This window comes from Gouania willdenowi, chromosome 15 (assembly GCF_900634775.1).
Source record: "Gouania willdenowi chromosome 15, fGouWil2.1, whole genome shotgun sequence".
Classification (NCBI taxonomy): domain Eukaryota; kingdom Metazoa; phylum Chordata; class Actinopteri; order Blenniiformes; family Gobiesocidae; genus Gouania; species Gouania willdenowi.
In genome coordinates this window covers 15679689-15702936 of record NC_041058.1, presented here as the reverse complement: position 1 = coordinate 15702936, position 23248 = coordinate 15679689, and the positions used below count along the sequence as shown (strand labels likewise).

Sequence of the window (23248 nt, the reverse complement as noted above, 5' to 3'; positions counted from 1 at the left end):
TGAAAGAAAGATGTATTTATTGGCAAAAGGTAGTTAAAGTCTGAAAAGGGGCAAGAACGGGACAAAGGAAGTTGCTAAATAGAAATAGGTAAAAAGGAGAATAATAATAAAACTTAACACATAAAACATGTTGAGCATCACTGACTGAATACCGGCTTCTACATGGTGTCCTCTGGTCTGGACACAAAATACCAGGGCTGAATTCTGGTCCCAGTTCACCTCTGCTGAGGTCTATACGTTTAGCTCAGCCTGGCCTCATGTTTCCCATCAGCAGCTGCTCCATGCAGCAAGAGGACAGCACTCACCCCACTACAAAGCCTCGCTCCAGCTGCTTCCACATCTGGGTTTGCAGCAGAATGTAACAGTTTGTGTGCATGTGTGGAGAAGTGAGTAACTTCAGCTCTCCTGTACCTTTGTTTCAGGATCCCTGACAGTTTTTGTATTTATACTTCCCCTGAACTAAGGGATTCTTGTTTCCATTATCACTCCGGTGCCAGCATAAATCCTCTCTCCTAATGTCTTTGTTGCTTTTCTGACCTGGCGCCCCTGCACGTTGCATCCCCCTGACCTCCTTCAGTCTGTGTCTGTTTTCACTAATCAGAGTCAATTCATGTGATCGAGCTTAAATGCTGGATGAGAAGAATTCATTTTCAAATCCTCTCTTGTATGCAGCATTAGGAGTTTACTGCGTCTGACCCAGAAGCAAACTTTCCTGTGAACGGCACCACATGACCCAGGGGTGTCAAACAAATTGCAGTTCAGGGGCCAAATACAGACCAGTTTGATCTCAAGTGGTCCGCAAATATTAGGCAGGAAAATGAGCAATTTTAACATTTTCCGCCCTATAAATATATGTAAAGTAGTGTAAGTTATTACAGACTACATCCAATCTTTACGTTTCCTTGAGTTTGTAAGCAATTTTGATTCAATTTGGAAAAAAAAAAACAAAACCTCTAGAATAATTTTAATATAATTGCAGGATTTTGGAAAAGATTTCTTTTTCATGACATCATGTGATAAAAGCGTGTGAAAACCCAGACAAATATTGTGCATATTCACTGAATTTATGGATTTGGAAGAGCTGAGTTATCTACAACTAAATTACTTGCTATTTTAACACAATGCTTCATGTTTTCTGTAATTCCAACTTTATCCTGCGGGCCGAATTCAATGCTCTAAAAGGGACCCCGGACCTTGGGTTTGACACATGTGACATAGCCCGTTTTACGCTTATACTGATTTATTTTGGGTCATTTTAATGAAATAATTCTCCACACACAACAAAAATAGTGTTTGTAAATGTTTATTATTAATGTAAACATATTTTGTAACAAAAATAATATAGGCACACTTTACATATTAAAATAATGCTCTCCAAAACAAATATGAACATCTCTATGTGAAATATAAACACATTCAGCAAATATTCTTTGTATTTAACATATTAAGCACTTAGGAGCTTTTTAGCAATTTTTAATTTTGCATTATTTCAGAGGCTACGTGACTAAATTCCTTTTCTTTTTTTTTAAACAAACATCCTTAAACAAGATAACTAAGCTCATGTATGTAAATGCACGTTAAGCCATGAACAATTAGAACTTTAGTATTTCTTGTTTTAAATTGTGTGCATTGCTTTTAAGCTCAGGACTCAAAAGCGAGTTCATATAGCAGTTATCATTTCTAAAAATGGGTGGGGTGAATATCATTCTTGAAAGCTCATTGGCCAAGATTATTTACCTTTTGATAAGATACAATATTTCTATGTGCCGTGCACTTTTTGTCCTAAAACCACACCAGATCATAACCAGTGACTGAGCAACTACATTCTTGTTTTCCATAAACATGTCTTACAAGTTGCAAAAAAAAAAAAGAAAAAAAAGTACATTATCATATAAATTAGCAGTATACTGAATGTATATAAACACTTAAATCCTTGTTTCATCACATTTTATGTACAGATATTTCCAAATATAACAGTAAATCTGTACAAAACATTGTAAAATATATATTGTGTATTTAGTTAAAGAACTAGCAGCATTGAAGAGAAATAACATGTAAGCACAAAGGAGGGATATGACAATGTTGAAACTTTACGTGTGGTGAGGTCGCAATTCAGTTTCAAATAGTTATTTATGGTAGTTTAGTAAAACAGCACATGGTTACCTAAAGTTCAGCCAAGACGATCAGAAACAGCCTTCCAAAGTTCAATATAATCAACTGAATAGATTAGACATCAGTAGCATTAACAATGTAACACAAGCACATATAAAACATGCACATTCTGCACATGGATCTCTGATTATATATAAAATAATTATCCCTAATGTGAAAAAAAAACAAAACGTTGAGATGATTCATTTTAGATTTGGCAAAGTTGCAGATTCCAAAAGGTTTGGATGAATGTTTTCCCAGAAAACACAAAAACAAACTTCTATTTCTACAAAACTGGCAAAGGTTGAAAGTTTCCTTTTGATCAACAGTGAAAGAAGAAGCCATTGTTAACCAAACTGTGCTGTTTTCCACTGAGCGTTTTTGAGTTTAGAGGGAAGACTGTTTGTTATCTTGTGTTATCTTCGACAGGCGTATGCGTTGATGTTTTTGATTACATAAAAGCCGATGGTCATGGGAGGCATGGCTATTGTCCGTCCAGCTCTCAGAGTCTTAGGCTTTAACTCTGGGAACGTGTCATTGTCCACCATGGAGAGCTTCTCCCCGTTCAGCTGGATTTGTCTGCATTAAAAAAGAAAAGAAAGCTAGAACAGTCAGTGTGCTGCTGTCTCAGCAGACATGGCAACCGCTTTTTTTTTTGTTGTTGTCAAAGTCATCTTTAATTGTCAATATTTCAACATGTGCTGGAAATACATAAAGACAGGAAAAAAACTTTCCTCTCTGAGCCACGGCGTAAACTAACAGTAGAAATATTTTAAAATATATACAGAATATAAAGGATAAAAATAAAAGGACAGATTTGCATGTGCATTTAAAAAAAAACAAAAGCAGAAGCAACAAATGTGCATGAACTTGTATTTTAACCACAGGTAAATTCATATAAGGCACTAACTTAGCAAATTAAATAATAATGATTTGTTTTATATTTTAAGAGTATTTTAAGACTGTCTTAAGTTAAAGTTCTAGAGTCAAAGTACTAAAGGTAAAGTTATAACATATTAAAGTTCTTAAGTTAAAATTTGGAAATTCTGAAGTTACAATTCTAATGTTTTTAAAGTTTTAAAGTTCCAACGTTAAAATTCCAAAGTTCTAAAGATAATGTCTAAACGGATCAAATTTTAAAGTTATAAAGTTGTAAAGATCTAATGTTAAAAAACCCAAAAGTTCTAAAGTTAAAATTCTAAAGATAAAGTTCTAAAATTTTAAAGTTCTAAAAATAAAATGCGGAAATTCTAAAGTTCTAAAGTAAAAATGAAGTTATAAAGTTGTAAAGTTCTAATGTTAAAAAACCTAAAGCTCTAAAGTTAAAATTCTAAAGATTAAGTTTTAAAGTATTAATGTTGTAAAGTTTAATTGAGGAAATTCTGAAGTTACAAAGTTAAAATGAATTTATGAAATTTGAAAGTTTTAAAGTTCTAATGTTAAAATTCCAAAGTTCTAAAGATAAAATTATAAAGTTCATAAGCTGAAGTTCTAATGTTATAATTCCAAAATTTGTATAGAGTTAAAGTTCTAAAGATAAAGTTCTAAAGTTCTAAGTTAAAACGTGTCTGACTGAAAGAGGGAACATACAGTATGTCTGTTCCACTATGTGTACACTAGGGGGAGCTACAGCTGCAATATTGCAATCGAGGGCACAGAAGTGACATTTGTCTGAAAGTGTTGAAAATAAGCTTCTTAAATATGTTGTAATACAAGAGTTGAATTATAGTTGAGTAAGTTATGATTTCACATTTATTTATAAATGTAAATATTTTAAATGTAAGAGTTTAAAAATCACCTTAAAAATCCAGACCAATAAAGAGCTAAAACTGGGGAGATAGTCACACGTCTCTCTGTCACAATTTGAATGTGTGTTAAACTCACTTAAATACACTGTAAACTTCTTTTAGAATGAATATAACTATCTGTCATACCTAAAAACATAATTCAATGTCAGTGTGAATGTCTTACAGTGTGTTTACTTTTTAGTTTAAATGACCCATGAGAGCAACATCCTCCTGGTAGAAATGAAATATCATATATTTTCATGATGACCTTTACAAACAGACACAGTCTGGGTTGCCAGTTAGAGCTGCAGTTGTTTCACACAGTAACCCTGATGCTGTTCAACTTTTGAACTTTAAAACCCTTCGAAGTAAGTATTGCTCACAATAACACTGGAATAAAAGCCAGTTGAGGTTTTGAGATGATTCCAAAATTCAGTAAGGTATCAAATGAAATTAGATTCAATAAGAAAAGGTTATGAAGCAGATTGAAGTGCTCAAAATCTTCTTTTGACACATTGGGGCCCAAATACTTTGAAAAGTCCCACTACTCAGACAATTTTATAGCCATCTGGTGTTGCTAAATTCATCATAAAAGTCTTCCACTGATCCCTCTCTGTGGTGAAAGAAAGCATTCTGGGCCACAAAAAAAAGGAAAGGCACGTCGTTAGTTCACTTTTCTATTAATTACCATACAATCCTGTTCTAACACCTAAAACATCCTTCGTCATTATTACACTGCTATTGTAGGATTAGGCCGGAGCCTCCATTAAAGCTGTGTGTAGGTACCAGGTAACACACACACACACGGTCTTGAGTCATTAGACTGTTATTCCTAGATTGGAGGCTTAAGGCTCAGCCAGCGTAACAAGACAGGAGCCCTAGACCATTAACTTTCACTCTAGGTAACATTTGAGGGGAAATAGCATTTTATTACATGGCTATATTAAAAATAATATATCATAGCTGGCCAAACAAGGGTGTCAGTAAAAGGAAATGAATAATAGAAGGAAAACTATTCATAAAACACATGTTAAAGACAAAATGATTTAAAACTTAGAGAGCATTTATGGTTACATTTCAGCGTAAAATGTATTTTTTTTGCTTTGCCAACAATCTGTAAAAGAACAAAAACAGAACTAATTGCTTTTATTTCTTTATTTTGAGCAGTTTGGATGCATTATTAGGTGCATTGGACATGTATTTTTGTTTTTATTTTTATATTCCCATTGAGTTTTCTTTCCTTTCCAAAAAATATTTAATCATTATCGTGAGCTCAGTATATCGTCCCACCTTTAGTTATTGTCATTATCATTATTTTGCCCAAAAAGGACCATAAATAATATTGCTTCAGGCTATATATAAATATATATTAATGTAATAATATAGGCTAAATGAAGATTTAATGCAAATCTTCATTTTTTTCTTTTAGCAGTTCAACCAGATGATTAAAGTGAACTGTTATTCCTGTTTATACTACTGATAAAAAAACGCAACACACCATGAACATTAAGGAAATAATTAATTACAAAAATCTCAGTCAAAACTGACTAAGTGTCATGATGTAAAAACAAGCATACTTGTGAATGGGATTTAAACTTATGAAATAAAAACTCTTTCAAGTCATTTTTAAAGAAATTTTGCCCAAAAGCAAACCGGCAACCAAAAGAAAGATGACTAACTTTGGGTTCTTATGTGTAAATTAGTGATTAATATCAGGATAGAAGTGTTACATAACAGGAAAGCGTGCTCTGAGTGTGTGTGTGTGTGTGTGTGTGTGTAGACACTCACTTGGCTCGTAGTCCATCAGCTCCGTAGGGCTGAAGCAGATACTGATGGACCGTTTTGTTTCGTAACGTTCCAGCGAGCTTGATTTTCTTCCGTGATCGATGCAGGTTGATGATGTAGATGGTTATTGATCCTCTCACATAGTTATGGCTGGTGTCGTGGGCAGAAAATGAACAATGTTACTTTAATCTGGCACACAACATACAACAGAGAAAAACACTTTTCTAATGCTGTCGATTATGTTGCCACGTTTTATCAAACCTTCTACAATCAAAGCTGACTACAAAGAAGAAGAATGTCTTTAATATTTTCCATCTTATATTTCCTTAGTATTAACATGCAGCCCTGACATGACCAGTATCACAAGGCTTTCAGAAAATGAACAAAGTTAAATATAGTGCATACTAGAGGACGAATATCGGATATTGGATTCAAATATTCATTTTTTTTTTTCTCAATTAATCTTTTATTTATTTTATTCAATTGTAGAATATTGGAGATATTATGTTGAAGGTTAAAATTTAATACACGGGTCAGTTTTTCCTCATACCTACTGTTGCTGACTATTGTTCTCTGAGTAACATCACTTGATCAAGCCTTTTCTAACATTACACACTACAAAATAAGTAATTATTATTTTTTTATGTATGATTCATGCTGATATCAGATCAATACTGGGATCGGCGATTACGCAAGGCTGTAATATCTGTATCATATCTGAAATGAAAAAGTTGTATCGGGACATCTCTAGTGCATACATCTTATGGAAAAACCTAAACGCAATCAATTTTTGTCATTCTCCACTGAAGCCAAAAACCTTTTTTTTTGGTACAGTATTGAATATTAAAACCTGCTGCTGCCTGGTTCAGGGTCAGATAAAGGGTGTGAACACCACGGGAAACACTTCTTAAGTTACACAGACAACAGTGTTTGAGTTCCTCTTCTCAAAGCAAAGCACTGGGGACACGACTTAGTAGTAATACTGGTCAAAGGTAAATAACTAAGCGAGGCAGACAAGACAAACAAGAAAAAATCTAATAAAGGCCCGTATATGAAGACAAAGACAACACAGCTGTAGTGAATACCACATGTCAACTTCAGTGTTTAAGGTCAGGGCTACACGGTCAGCGCCTCTCAAACATCTTCAAGGTTTCCCTACATTTTTTTTGGTCCTTTTACCTTTTGCTAAAAGGGTAAACCACTTATTCTGTTAACCCTGCAGGCCTGATAAAAGTTGTTCTGAGAAAGACACAATGCACTGTTTTTGAAGAATGTTGGGTTTCTGGATCTTGTGTTCAACTGTTGGAGCCTTGTTTTCTACCAAATGTGTACCATGACAGAGAGTGATAGATCTGATGCTTGGATGGAGGAAGAGATAATGACATCTCAGTCCTTTCAGAAGATGAGGTTCTGCGAGATCCAAAGCAGGGGCATAAACATGTGTTGTGTGTTTGAAGTCCAAGCATCACCAGAGAGGGATGGGAGGAAACCATGCTCACCACTAAAAGGGGTAAAAGGGGAGTGAAAGTCAAAAATCTAATTTGCAAAGACTTCTTCAACCGCCGACTGCCTGAACACATTTATGGTTTCTGCCGTCTAACACAATGCAGTCAAACCACTGAGACTTTAGTGGCTTGTACATGTTGGGACCACAAAGTGCAAGAAATAATTGCAACTGAAGTTGCTTTGGATTTGAGAAATGCTGCTTTAGCTCTGGATTGTTGAACCCAATGAATCCAGACTATCTAACCTTTTAAGAGAGTTGGCCGACCGAATACACAACTCTCACGTAAGCAGGCACACACTCACATTATTTCAAATATGCAATTGCTCGTCATCGGAACTTGTGCTTCTGTATTTGTCAAGCAATTCAAACCCGTTTTGTCCCTCATTGATTTGCATACGGCTGTGGCATTTTCTATGCAATGTTGCACCTGTAATTGAGCTCTGTGTTGAATTGGGCTGAAAGTCTAGCCTGATGTTGACAGCCTACGGCCTGGGTTAAATGATAACCTTGAACAGGCCATGGTGGCGCTCTTTATCTCCCGTCTGCACACACTGCCTTATTGTCCCTCCCTCTCCCCCTAAAATATCCCCCTCCAGCCAATCCGAGATGGGATAAAGGCCTCGCACAGCTTTCAGCAGCTCTTTGACGGCAGGGAGACGGAACCCACACACCTGATAAGTGATACCTGTTAAATTTTATAGGCTCTGAGCTGTGAATGAGCGGGTGTCCGAGGTCTGCTTATTTATGGGGAGTTAAATATACTGGAATGGGTATTTTGTTCTTCCCCTAACGCACATTGGGCCTCAGGTGTGTGCAGACATACTGTACATGAGGAGTGGGAAGAGTAAGACCACACTATCGAAGTCCTTAAGGACCTTCTCAGAGTACTATGACACATTGTGGAAAGACGATGAGGATGTGTGCTTTGTTATCTGCCAGCCTCAAGGGGAAAAAGAGAAAATGCACTTGTGCATGTCACAAATTCATCCAGAGTATGGAGGTGGTATTTACTTGTCGTAGCTGGTACAGTGGGCATAGATACGCAGCTTGTCACGTATTACTCGCCCAGGTTGAGGTTTCCGCTGCAGACCAGCCACTCGCACGGCTAAAACCCTCGGACCAACCAGGCGCTTGAAGACCAGAGAAAACCAGTAATCCTGCAAGACCAACACATACAAATGTTACCATTTATTGAAAGACGGAGGTCATTTTTATCCCCTCGTTGATAATGCACCAATCAGTCGTAACATCATAACCCCCTATTCAAATATAGAACTGGTCCCTCTTACATTGCTAAACAATAACAAACTGTGGTGACAGATTTCTCTAAAAACATTACTGTTTCTACTAGAGTTGTAGTATTCAAGACCAGTCTTGGTCTCAAGACCACATTTTGAAAGTCTTAATCTTGTCTCGGACTCTGGATTTTCCATAAAAGACCATAAGGAGAATCCCTTGGAACTGTTCTGGAATAATTTGTGTTGTAATGCATTAACCCTTAGCTCACTGATTGTTCTGCCTTGTGTGTCAAACGTCAAATTAAAAATCTTAATTTAAGATATTTAAATAATTCTGGACTCATCAGTGGCTTTTAAATACATACAAGGATTTTTTTTGCAAGTATTCAGTTGAAAACATTTGTCACGATTAAAAATTTTTGCATATTATGCTTTGAAAAAGTTGTAGAAATCTTGTTTTTGTCCGGTCAAATACATTTATAAGGAAACAAGAGAATACTCTTTAACTGTTCAACCTCGTCATGGTTTCTAAAACTGATTTTTACTGTCTTGGTCTTGTGTCGGACTCGACCCTTAAAAGTATGGGTCTTCACTTGGTCTCGGATAGTGTGGTCTTGAGTACAACACTACTTTCTACACTCTAATCCTGTTGCTATGTCATCACAATTTGGCTTTTGTCAAACATACTCCAATCCTTTGATTTTGACTTCTTATCCTTAACTTTATATTTTATCACATCACTATTAAAGATACATCTTAACTTGCCAGATCATAAATTTCTCACGAGTTAAGACAACCTTATTGTAGACACTATGTATCATTTACCTTACTTGTTGGTCGTAATAACTGGTTTGTGAGATGAATATATCACACAGTAATGATCAGCAGCCTTAATATCTTTCCCTAAACCCTGCAAGTATTTCCACATTTCTTCATGTCAATTCTCCAGACTGATTTATGAAAGAAGGTACAGCTTATACATTTATATGTGGCTTTAGTTTGAATATGAAACAGTATTATATTAAAATGTGTTTTTTTTCCTTGAAATATTAAGGTGAAATATGCCTGTGGATTCTCATGAAAGAAAATATTGCCAAAACATCTTTGCTAGAGTGGAAACAGATTCAATTTCACAAACTGGGTTTATTAAGCTGTGCCAGGAAAGCAGCTAGTGGCTGTAATAAAATAAAGTCCGCAAAAATCCACAAAAACGTCAAGTTTCAAACATGTCAGCACTTTAACACTCTTGGAGTTGACACTTGGAGCTGACAATCCCTTGTAAGACTGACCTGCTCTGGATTGACAGGTCTTAAATGTGACATTTTTACAAAATATCCAACTAACCAATGAATTGCTAATGGCTATTGAATGGACCACCACATCAAGCCTCAATCTACACACAACGCAGACTCGACACTTTGCTCCGAGAGACCCTGCACAACATGTGCTTCTCAGGAAGTTCCCATGCAATCCTGCATATGGCAACATTTAAGGGCTTCTTTTTTCCATGAAGGCTTTAACTTAATTTGCTGCTGAGGCATCGAAGACGCAGAGCGCAGTATAGAATGGTATAGTGGTGCTGGCCATGGCTTGAGGTATGAAGGGAACGACGGTAGAAAGTACGAGTTAAATAAATAAATCCTAATCGACACCTCAGCAGATTAGGGGATAACGGAGTCCTAAATCCAACAGTTGTCCGACTGTTTGCCTGTTATAGAATAGAATAGAATGCTTTTATTGTCATTATACACAAGGTACAACCAAATTAAGAGACAACTCTCATGGTGCAAGATACAGAGAAAAATAAAAAGAAACATAGATAAGTGTATTTACAAGGGGAGCCACTAGGACAAAAAATAAACAAATAAATTAACTGTGAAAATAACCGTACCTTTACTGCTAACAATCACTATTACTGTATTTGAAAACTGCAGCTACAACCTCATTCATATCCTATTCAATTTGAATATCAAATGTAAATAAGCTATAACGGTGGGACAATACTTCCTCTGGGTATAGACCTTTTTAAGTCAACAGGAATATAAAAAGTAAAAACAAACAATCTTAAAATACCATTCAGACCCTCAATGATGCATCTTATAATGATTTATCATCAATAAGTAACTATTCCTAACATTTGTCATAATTTTCCTATAAAAAATAAGAAAGTAAAATATATATATACAGTAGATTGATAGACATTGGTATGGTGGCCCAAAAATGTGAAGACAGGCATGATTGTAAGCAAGGTCCATAGTCAGTTCAACCACCAATCTAATTAAGTTCACAAGTTGAAAACCAGCAGGTCAAAGGTCAAATACAGACTAAAACTAAAAAAGGGGAAAAGGTGTAGCCAGGACTGACTTTAGAATACAAAGAAAGTGAGTCTCTCACTGAGATGTTTGACTGGATAGTCACCCTAAACCCTAAAGGGAAAGGGGCCAGGTCATAAATTGCCATTTCTAAGGACAGGTTGGCCCTGCAGTGAATGCTCTCAGCAGGTTGGCTAGTGCAGCTTTCAGACATCCAACCATGTTAACTTAAAAGCATTGTGATCCTCGCGGGAAGTCATCGTTCCCCCATAAAACCAACAGAGACAAATACTGAGAAAAAGTTAGGGCAAATTGATTAGTTAATATCTCATAGCTTATAGTTTAATGGAAGCAGGAGTAGGTGTGCAGCCGCTAGCAAACACTAATGAGAACAAAAAACAAAAAAAAAAAGGAATTACAGTCCCATTTTTAAGACTTGATTAGTTCAAGACCTCACTCCATAATAGTGGTTAAACATGGATTTAAAAAAATAAAAAAAAAACAAAAAAATATTCCAGCAGCATTCCTAACAAAGCACAAAGGCAACAGGGATATTAACAAAATCCTTTGATTCTGTCGTACTTCATTGTTGGAACAATGATTTACTCTCCATGCCATTAGTGTAAGCTTCCACCCACTGCTTGGCCTCAACTATATAAACGCAATTTTATTTCTGATGTTGGCTAATGGAGACATTTTAGCACTTCTTTATACACAGATCCCATTCAGAAAATATAAATCAGTTTGGCTAAGCTTTTCTTGGCAGGACCAAAAAACCCCCCAAAAATAGAAAAAAAAAAGGTTTGAAATTTAGCATTGGACAGCCTGACTTCAAGCTGTTTTACTAACATGGCTGTGTATCATAATCTCAGGTTGCAGATCTCTCACCGGCCAACTGCTCTACACAGAGAGGCACACAGTTATGATGGGGGGGGGGGCTTAGGGGAACACTGACACTGTCCGGGGTTACTAATAAAGGGCTAAGGTTACATGGCATTTCGCTTCCGCGTCCAACCACTCATCACCACTAAATGCCTTTCATCTTGACAAATAGCTCCCACGGGAAAGAGAGAGGTGCCTTCGAGGGACTCAGCCTGATAAAAGAACGTTTCAAAGAGCAGCAGGATGGATAAAGTCACAAACGTGGTGTTAAAATCAAACTCTGAAGCCAGAGCTGCTACTTCAACAGAGAAAGTAGAGAAAGACTCACTGGTAAGGGGTTAAAATGCTGGTCGACGAGGTGTGTGTATCCATAGTCGAAGAATGAGTGCCGCAGGACAACATCAATCCCCTGTAGGGCTGCCATACCTAGCGTGTTCATCCACCTGAAACACATTCAGACACATATAGGTGCAATGCTTTCCTTCACTTTGATTTTGATGCCACCGTACATGAGAGCCTGTCACTTAAAGGTTAAATAAGGAAATAACAAGACGTACAGAAAGCCTGCAGCATATGTATCGGACAGATTATTGATGCCTCCTGCCCAAGCTGGTCCCAGTCCACCCAGCCACACTTTCTTACCAGGAGTATATGTGTTCACAACCTGCAATGGAAGATTGACACAAGAGTTAACGTATTACACAGATTATAACACAATCAGAAAAGAACCCCACTGCAAGTAAAAAGGTTATTTGAAGTAGAGAAAAATGGTATTTCAATACTCAATAAATTCCTCTGTAAACACACAATTTACGGAGGGAAACTTGTTTTGAATATTGACAGCACCTTAAAGCTATATCCGTTACAATATTCTCTGCAGGAATGTCTCTTTTTGAGGAATACTCCATCACCTTGGTGACTTTAGTGATCTGCTCTCTCAGTGTGTCCATGAGACGACTTTTTAGAAAGTCCTCTGCTTTCTTTACTCTGCCATCCATGTAATAACTGTAAAAGAATGCAAAGCAACAAAAAAATAAAGGATTAAAAAGGCAAAAAATACGGTCACTTTAGTATCAACACGTGCTCAAAAAACCCAGCAACATGAATTATATTAATGAACCAGTTCTATAGTAGCAACATAAAACATTATTAAATTAAGTTTGTTATGACCTACTAATATCCCAATTTTTAAAATAAGGCCAACCTCATAAACAGAGGGGTAGTACGATACACAACGTTCACAAGATGATACGATACTGGGCTCATGATAGCGATACACTGGATACAGCCAGGATGATATTTTTGGAAATGAAAAAAGACCAAAAGAGGCAATATGAAAAATAACCATGCTTTTATTTGACTAACTATAGACGTGCTGACATACATACTCTGGGTATGACATTTTTAACTCAAGTGAATATGAAATATAAAATAAAAAATAACATAAATAAGACCAACGTTTCCCATTTAAAACTGCCACTCTGCAAAAAGAATGCAAATTCATAAGTCATGCCATTCTAAAATTAAATCTACATCATGTCATCTTTATGACATTCTTCAAAAACATATTCCTCTCAGTGCAGATTTAAGATACGGACATGTTTTCAACAATGTTAGTGAGCATTTTCTGGCAGAAACAAAGACCTTTGGACAATGTCTCCTGCAGTTGGAAAAACACACTTACTTGGGACGGATGTAGCAGATATGGAAAGGCTTGTATCCCCCCCCTACCTCCACCCCCTTCAACATATTGCGATACCGGATTTACCATTGACGATTTATCTTGTTTCGTTTTTATATCGCAATATCTTGTCGCGCGATATATCATCCCATCCTTAATAGACATATACACAACTTCATCCTCTTTCTCACAATCTCTCTCCAAAGATGGATCTTTATTCCTGGTATTGACCCTAACATCCAAATGAACTCTATGGGACTCCATGTAATGTAGGAGAATTTCAGATTCAAAGCTTTCCTGTTGGGGCTGATAAATAGAGTGTTGGAGCAGTAAAAGTTCAAAATAAAAACCTTTATATAGTGAAGAATAAACACCCAAAATAGGTCATGGTTTATAAATGTTTTGCATAGAGGTGATGAAAACAAAACTAAAGGTGGTTTATGTGGAAGCAAAGCAATGATGCAATCAGAGAATAACCTGGGAAAATGTCAAGCATGTGATTGGACAGAGCTCAAGATCCCCAGTGTAAATAATCCACATATAAAGTCTTTATTGCACAAATTATTCTTTTCTCCTTTCATCTTTTCAGAGCCCATAAATATCATTCCGCCACGATGTTGAGAAAAGAAAGTCTTTTCGTATATGGAGACAACAACTCAACATTCACTCAGTGAAATACATGTCTAAAGATTTTCAGATAAATGATAAAACATCACAACTGTTCACTTGAAATGGTTTAATGAGGCAAAAACCATAAAGACAAAAGTTTAGGTGTTTAAAGTAATTTCAATTACAGTTAACTTTTTGAAGTGAGGGCATATAGTGGCCATCAAACACCTGACACAAAAGTCCAGTGGACTCACCGAATTCAAATATTTTTTCATCCAAAGATCCACTTGCTCAAACTGTGGTACAAAGTTTTTACTGTAAACCCAACATTAAAGAATGCTTTGCTTTTAGAACAATCAAAAGTATGGTGTACAAACACAGAAATGAGGTAAAGCAAAGAAAGCAAGATATCAGAAGAAAAATAAATTAAAAAAAATGTGCAATTATTAAGGGTTTGATGCAAAAAGAAAGACACGTAACTCACCCCGTAACTAAACAAAATGTATATGAAAATTGTTACTAACATTTAAAATGTACTCTGATTTACTCCGAAAGGAGCATCTCGACCTGTCCATCTGATTTACGAAGCAATTTGCAGTGAGTAGAGAGGAGGGTTTGTCCTTTGATGTAGGATAGCAATATCAACAAATCAATCAATGCATCACAGCTGCAGGAGGATGAACTCCCCGCATGAAAACATCAGTAAATTTATGACGGGACTGAGCAAAGATTTCACAAATATCTGATCTCACAAATATTTTGGTTTTTTTCCCTCTATCAACTCAGAAAAAAATAGTACCACAATTCTTAATTTTCCATGAAAGATGTTAGTATGAAGTTTATTCTGATTTGCTGGAGATAAAGTGTGATTAAAAAAAAAAAAAAAAAAAATCTACAGTTTGTCTGCATTTCTTTCCATTCAGAGTCAAGATCCAAGTGGTCATTATCTTCTCTCATAGCTTTTTCAAGAGTAATACAAGGGGGATTTAGCCTAGCTTGTTTCATGGTCACAAGTTAACAACACTGCCGGAACAATTAAAGACATCTAAACAGCAACTCTTGTGGGAAAGGGCAACGTTTTCAGAATCTTTTTTCAGTCTCCTATTCTCCCAGTTTGAACTGGGAGCCTTATGATCCCACACTTCTGACTGACTCCAGTCTCTCAACATGAAACCAGCCCAATAGGTCAGGTTAGACAGCCTGTGTGTAGTTAAGTGTTTGAGTGTTCAGCTAAATGCCAACCTCATGTCAGCACATGAGAGAAAAACAAGGAGATCAGTGGGATGAATCATCCTCTGGAGAACATAATAATTTGTAAAACACTCCACACTCCAAATACATGTTAAAATACAATAATCTCGATCACAACAGGTTTAGGATTAGCATCAACAGGCTTAAAAAGAGACAATCAAAAAATTTTTCCACTGGACCTATTTTCTAAATAATGCATGTGTCCAAACCAAAGCTTCTTAATGCAACAGAAAGGAAATGGATAAATAAAAAAAGAGAACTACAATTAAACATAAACAAAAGAACCATTTGGTGTCTTCAACCCAAACGTGTCACTTAGAAAAACAACACAATTAGGACAACACAATATCACTTTATATCAGCAACTAATTTTATAATATTTTTAGTCAACTAAATCTATAGTAAATATAAATAACTAACATTAATTCAGTGTTTTTAACCCCCTGCTGCCGATGGAGATGAGATCCCATGTTAAACTTTCAACCTTTTCACATTAAATTGCCTCTAACCCCAAATTAGCAACTTATTTAGTCTCCAGGAGCCTTTATATCTAGTTTTAATTTGGAATGAGAAATGCAATCAAGTTAGAGATTGTTTTTGCATCTAGTCATAAAATAGTTAGTGTCGAGTAAAAAAAAGTGATGGTAAGTAATACCAGAAAATTATGAGTTGGCAAAATTTTCAGATTCAAAAATAATTCCACCAATTTATTTAATCATCTTTAGCTCCAACAAACCACATGCTACAAAGACGCTTAGCAAACTTAATGAATGCAGCTGAGCTTCCCTTACCTGCTTCGCTTGACTTAAGGTAACCTGAGACAGATGCAGTGGTGTAAAAACCTGTGGCGTAGACGTGTTAATGAGTGGTCTCTACTTTTATGGGGTTGGCTCCTTTTCTAGAGGTCAGATCTTCTGTCACGCAGCCTGGTTAGACTGGAATCTGCACCTCTAGTGTAAAACGGGCTAATTGACCGAAGGAATAAGCTCGAGCATCTGGTTTGATTTTGACAGTGTGGGTGGTGCTTTTCTAGGCCTTACTGACAGACCTGCCTGCTTCCGTTTTTCTAATTACATGTGACCTTCACCTTAGGACCTGGTGGGTCTGTCATTGAATACACATTTTACATTTGTTTGTGATGAGATACAGATAAAACAGGGAGAGAAAGGATCTAACTATAGATATATTTGCATGCATTCCTGCTTTGTGTGCAAACGGACAAAGGGCAGGTGTTACTGATTCTACGCACAGTCTCAAAAGTCACACAGTGGAGTGGACAGATGCTCTGCTAGAAGGCTGCAGGTTTAAAGGCCAGAAAGAAAGTTTCACTTTTAATCATGTGAAGCACATTGAGTTACCTTGTAATGAAATGCGCTGTACAAATAATTCAGCCTGGCCTTGCAAGTTGCGTGTTCTCTCTGAGTCCATACAATGTGTGAGACGAAAAAGCCAAAGATACAAATGAATGAATGAATGGCTGGATTAACCTCAGAATGTTTTCCTTTTGTTCCATTTGGTGTATAAACAAAAAGTTGTGATGTGCATATCTACAATGAAGCTGTAATTGTTGTCGGCTTTTGCACATACACTGTAGCCTACACCCAGTGGTGTAAGAACATTAAAGATGTCAATTGTATTGTTGCTTTATAGTAAAAAAAGGGTAAAATACCTACTGTTGCCACGTTACTGCATCAACAACAGATCCAGCGTTCTTCATAAACCTATAATAGAAAAAAGCAGAAAACATATGAGTTAACAGTCATCTTTAAAATAAACCCTTTTAGATTTTATCGTAAATAAATTAATCTGTTTATTATCAAAACACATAAATTCCCAAGAGTTAGTACCAGTACCAACCACAGCTGTACAAAATATATATAATAATATATGTGGATAGTAACAAAGCAAAATTGAACTATGAAAAGCAAATAATTTGCCAAAGGAAGAAATAATATTCCCCAATCACTGAACTACTTCAAGTTTGGAGGTTTTCAAGCTAAAGGTGTAAAGAGTTTAATTACTTTGTTTGCATTAAGTCTTGGTCTAGTATAAGTGGAGAAAAACAACAAGATTATTACTCAACAACTAGCACTGGTTGTTAGATATCAGTGAGCACGTGTGCGTGTGCATGTGTGTTTTCCTGACGCAAATCGCTCCATATTTGGTGGTAACAGCTTGTCTCTAAACATCATGTCACAGAAACACAACTTTCTCTACACCAGCTTGTTTAGTCTGTGCAGCTCTGACATTTGGACTGCTAAGCAGCTTAGCAACTAATTTGTCTTATTTCCTGAAAGCAGCAGAGTGGTCGAGCTGTCAAACACTAGAGCCGCACCAACAGTGTCAAACACAAGATTCGCCCAATAGTTAAATGTGACACGAGTGACCCATGAATACTCCACTTCCATTCCCTTCGTTCCCTCTCCTGCTGCTCATCTCACCACCCATTCTAATCCTCTTCCTCCTCCCAGAACTCTGGGACCGACACTCATTAATCAGTGTGAAAGGTACACTATACAAACACACAGTGGAGCCCACAAACACACACTTTTATATACAAATAAAAGTAAACTATTGATACTTAGTTAGGGAAAATGCATTCACTAATGGTTTCACTCATGGAATTATTTTTTGTGTATCTTGGAGAATTAAAACTATACACATGTCAAATTGGATTGGTGGCCTATTTTAACACTGGAATGTTAAACAAACACTAAAATGACTTTATTGGGTGGTTGTTAACAGTTAAACCCATGAATACAAAGACAATCTGTTTTACTTTTATACACATTGTAAAAACAATATCTACATCTCCTGGGAAACACACACAGCAAGGAATACTACTTTTCCAAAACTTTAGCAAAAATAACTGTTATTCATCAACTCTGTGATGACTCAAACTGAAAATAATAATATTTTCACAGGCGTTTATTTGTTTTTTAGCAGGATTACGTTAAAGGTACTAAATAGATTTGGACAAAACCAGATTGAATTGGAATTGCGCATTTCATCATGATTTTTCGAGGGAAAATGGGGGTGTTCTTGCTTTTCTGTTATTTTTCATGGAAAGAAAATTATTTTCTTTTGAAGAAGGGCAACCATTTCTTTACAAAAACATTTTGTACACGTCAGTACAATCTGTGAAAATGATAATGGCCACTTTCTTATTTGATGTAATTCCTCCTTTTGCTAGTAAAAAAAGCCCAGATGGTTCAATAAATGTGTCATGGTAGCAATTGGTTAGACATTAGCAGCAGATTCCAGGAAGATGCACAGTAGGGAATCCGTCTATCAAAGACTTTTGGTCAGAACGTCCCACATGAGTGTTTGTATTGAGAACTGGCAGATTTGGAGGCCAAGTCAACAACTAAAAATAGTTGCATTCCTTAAACCTTTTCTGGACATATCTGCTTCATTGTAGAGTGTATTATTCTGGTGAGAGAGGCCACAAAAATGTCTCCATCAAAGGGTTTACATCGTCTGCACCAATGCTTGGGTTGGAGGTCGGTGTCAAAGTAATATCAACAAAGATGGCAAGACCCAGAGTTCACCGGCAGAGTGTAGCTTAAAATACGACAGCCTCCAATAGCTGACCTTTCTCCAATGTGCTTACTACTAGCGGTGAAATGTGAACACCAGGTAAATGACGTGTACTCATGTGCTCACAACCCAATATTTACTCGTTTGGAAATATAAAATGTCTCTCACTGGTTCTCACACCATAAACATGGCTTTCTCAAAGTGCTAAATCTTCCAACAAAGCGAGCTACAATAGTTGATCTAACAACACGAGGCAGCCGACATCAATTTTCCTTCCTTAAAATATTTTTATTCGACTCACTGAAATAACAACGCTTTGTTAAAGAATTAAAATTGAAATTAAATTAAAGCACTTTTAACTCACGCTCATGGGGATTGATGTGTTTGACAAACTGTGATGGAGGGTGTCATTACTCAAAGAAGAGCACCATTCACATAACTCCCTACTGGTTATATGAGGTTGAAGGCATCCAATCATATCAATTATACCATAGACCTTCCCATTTTAAGGTTTCTTCCTTCTTCAGCTGGAAGACATGCATGGATGTAGAGACTGCAAGACTGTGATTTCAAAGTCTGATTTCCTGGGAAGTCCAATGTCAAAACCTGTCCACCGTAATGTTCCCGGTCTTCTTAGTAATAGCGTAATAACGTCCAAGGAACTGGATGACACGTAATTAAGCACTAAAACGTCAGATTGGAATGCTTTTTATACATAGACTTTCTATGGGAACGAAATACGAGGCAATACTGATGTGATGACGACAGTGATTAGCTGAAACCTCCAAAATGGCATATTAATAAAAATATTCTTTGTTTTTTCTAGGCTAAACGTTGCTATAAATGACTCCAAAGATATTTCTTATATTTCTTGTTATTTTATATAAGTGGGGCTGGGTGAGAGTTCAGAAGTTGGATTTATAATAAAGGAGCATTCATTTTTTCATAAAGATTAAGTAAATCTATCGAATAATAAAGAACTTTAATGTCCTTTGATATCCTAAAATATGTTGTCTATTAGAGGTATTAAATTAAGTTTGTATATGACTGTTACTGTGGATAACTACATTCAGATTATCAAGTTCATTGTTGCATCACAAAGTGTGTGAATTTTACAATTTTAGACTAACTGGAGAAGGAAAAAGATATCAAACCAGAGTGCATGCAGCTTCTGGGAGAAACAAGCAGGTGGAACATCATGCCGTCACGTTATTAATCAGATGACACTTTATTTAGGCTGACAAGGTCTAAACCAAGCTCGGACCCTGAAACCGGCAGAGTGGAAATCTATAAACAAAGAACACTGCAGTGTGTGTGTGTGTGCGTGTGAGTGCGTGTGTGAGTGTGTGTGTGAGAATGTGTGTGTGTTAAAGACAGAATTTAACACATACATGCAGCATTCTTTCCACAACCTTCTGCACTTTCCTCCCAGGATGATACACTAACATAGAGCGGACTCTTGTTCATGGACTCACCCGTCCAGCAGCAGAAGGGCGTTCTTGCGAGGTCGCCCTGCGTTGGGGCCGAGGAGCTGTGCTTTCTGATAGTAGCGCACCGACTGCAGCAGGGTTCGTAGTTTGGTGTAGTCCCGAGCTAACTGGGTGCTGTTAACTGATCGACCCACCATGCTTCGATATGCATTTGGCTCTGGAGAGAATAGAAACATGATGTTATGCTAATGTTATGCTAATAGGAGAAGGAATAAACTCAAACTCAGAACAATTAGTTAAACACACAAAAACAGTCTGATTTGAGAAGAAAAAGAGTTATAGTAAAAGAAGCTATATTAAGAAGATAAATTTTATTTCACTTTACAAGTGGAAACTTTCATTCTTCAGTTTTAGTATGCAAAGAAAATTTATTTTATTATTCCCCAGAAAATGATGAAGAAATCTTTGAATGTTAATGAACCTTACAATTTATTAGTAGCTTGTGGCCTAACATCTTTGCATAACATGTGGTGCATTGTTATTGTGGGGGCATCACCCAGAAGAAGGTTGGTTTTATTACATTTTATGTAGTTTTTACATTTATTGCCAAATCTCAAGAAATGTAATTGATGTTTCGCTTTCCTATAATAACATTTCTTAAGCTTTTATTATTTTTTTATTGTAAAAAAAAACTTTAAAAAAAAAAAACAAACAAAAACCATAATCACAACCATTCTCATCTGCTCTTTATAGAGGTCTTCACACACACATTATTCTAATAAGAATACCAGTAGTAGAGATTAACTTGTTTTTTTAAAATTTGTTTTCTAAAATGTATGAATAAAATGAAACAACCCAAAAATGATTAAAATAGTAATGATATCACAAAGAGCATCTCCACTTCATGCTAGATATTTTGAAGGATTTCAAGTACTGACCATTTCCCAGCTCCCAGGATATATTGTATTTCTTTCCCGCGCCATACTTCAGGAGGCTCAGTGTGGTGGAGGTGTTCCATGAGTTGTCTGGATTTCTGTGCAGAGCGTTGAGTCCAAGAATCAGGTGCAGGCCGGCGCAGTCCGCAAAGTTGTACAGTTTGTCTAAAGACCTGGCTGGGAAAAACCCACAAAGCAGTTGTAACTTTGATTCTTTCCGAAGCATCTGGAGTCGTATGACTGTAAAAACATGATGAAAAACACATGAAGCCCAAAGATCTAGTGGTTCTGATTCGCGTGCCCCAATGTGCCGAAAAAAAGATGTAAATCAGATCGGTGACTGTCTGTGCCCGGGGCTATAGTATGATACGCACATTTATTCTTCACATTCATCATTTTCTGTTGCAGTGTTGTAATACATTTTAGGCTTTGTTTAGTTTTTTCCATCTTAAAACATTTCAATGAGTAGTTTGAGTCAAATTAAATCAAATGATAATATATTGCAAAAACTAAACAGTAATAAAAAAATATGATTGAATTGATGTTGTTTTTTTGCCATTTATTTCCCATCCTATATCTTAACTGTATTTGTATATTTGTACAATTGTATTATATTTTACTGGAGGTGTGCACTTGTATTTAATCCCTATTTAATTAACAGTCTTTAATTTAATTATGTATTTTTCTTTTTCTTTTCTATGTTTTAGTGTTTCTTCTTTTCATTCAAAATACTTCTGGAGCAATTTTCCCCTGGGATCAATAAAAAAACAAACAAAAAATAAAAAATAATAAATAAATAAATAAATAAATAAATAAATAATAATAATAATAATAATAATATACACTATAAGTATATTTCCTCATATATTTACAACTCCAACATCTTCACATTATTTCAGTGAGAATCTAGTTGGAGTGATTTTCCCATCACGGCCTCCTGTGGTGATGTGCTCCTCAAAGCATCAGGCAAAGTGCATTTCTGCAGCTGACTGTTCACTCACATTCATGTCTGCAATCTCCATCAGAATGTGGAACAACCCCGAGCCATTTGCATTAATGGATAAGGGCCAACCGCTGATACCGTCCAATGCCAAAAGTGCTTATAGGGTTTGTATTTTCATGAGTGACAGTAGGATGCTTCCTGATACCTGTGGCTTTTATTTTGAAATTCAATCTGTTTGGAATAATCCTTTTAAAGTAAATGTTACACTGAACTCTGACCCTTGCGGAAAAAAAAAACTAGACAAAGATGAATCGGCCCTAAAATCTGGATTTTTTGCAGACCTTTTTTTTTAACAGTTATGATCACTATCTTCATTGAAAGGCAGAAAAACCCAATTCATTATAATATTAATATATACCAGTAAATGTATAAGTTGGCGTCTGAAGGCAATAGACAGGACTTATGACCCTGTCGGCCGCCTCCGTTCTTTATCAGACATCAGTCAAATAAGACTGAAACAGCATGGAGAATAGTTTATAAGGTGAACAAGTCAAACTATTTATGGTTCACATCAACAAACTGAAAAAATGTTCTTCTATTAAGGGCAGCGTGGCAGAAAAAGTTAGAAAACCCCTGGTTTATATCCAGCTTATTTGGACTCGGGTCACTATCCCAGCAGTCCTTGTCAAAATAAAGGTTGCACTCACACACATAGGACAGTATGAACACAGAGAAAGTCCATGCATGCAGAGAAAAATGATGACACACTATACAATATAACCTTCTGAACTCGAGATGCACATTAAGATACTAAAAAGTAGGGGTGTCCCAATCCGATATTGATGCCAGAAAACGAATATGATATTTTATCGGACTGCATCTAAAATCTCCGTTATATGCGTTCCGTTAAGTTTTTGTTGTTTTTGTCCCCGCCTGAAGTGAACTTGAATTGCTGACTGTTGTTCTCGGTTTGAGTAACAACACTTGATCAAGCCTTCTAACATTCCACACTACAGAATGAGTAATAAAAGTATGTATGATTAGTGCTGATATCGCATCGGATCGATATCGGTACCAGCCAATCACCAAGGCTGTAATATCGGTATCGTATCGGAAGGGAAAAAGTTGTATCGGGACATCCCTACTAAAAAGGAACAGGAAAACACTTCTAAAAGCATCCCATCGGAAGCATTTCTA

At 36.4% G+C, this 23248-nt stretch overlaps 1 protein-coding gene across 1 annotated transcript in view; it reads right to left on the bottom strand.

The window, feature by feature from the left end:
• Positions 1–1497: 1497 nt before the first annotated feature.
• The window catches only part of hpse2 (heparanase 2), a 50904-nt gene continuing 29153 nt past the window's right edge, over positions 1498–23248 (bottom strand). Inside the window, exons 4-12 of the mRNA XM_028468604.1 lie at positions 21112–21285; positions 20219–20390; positions 16877–16924; positions 12574–12667; positions 12220–12326; positions 11991–12105; positions 8242–8387; positions 5727–5873; positions 1498–2730 (exon numbers count right to left, since the gene is read on the bottom strand). Of these exons, the coding sequence (XP_028324405.1) occupies positions 2568–2730; positions 5727–5873; positions 8242–8387; positions 11991–12105; positions 12220–12326; positions 12574–12667; positions 16877–16924; positions 20219–20390; positions 21112–21285 (1166 nt within the window). The 3' untranslated portion in view covers positions 1498–2567. The remainder of the gene's footprint in view (positions 2731–5726; positions 5874–8241; positions 8388–11990; positions 12106–12219; positions 12327–12573; positions 12668–16876; positions 16925–20218; positions 20391–21111; positions 21286–23248) is intronic.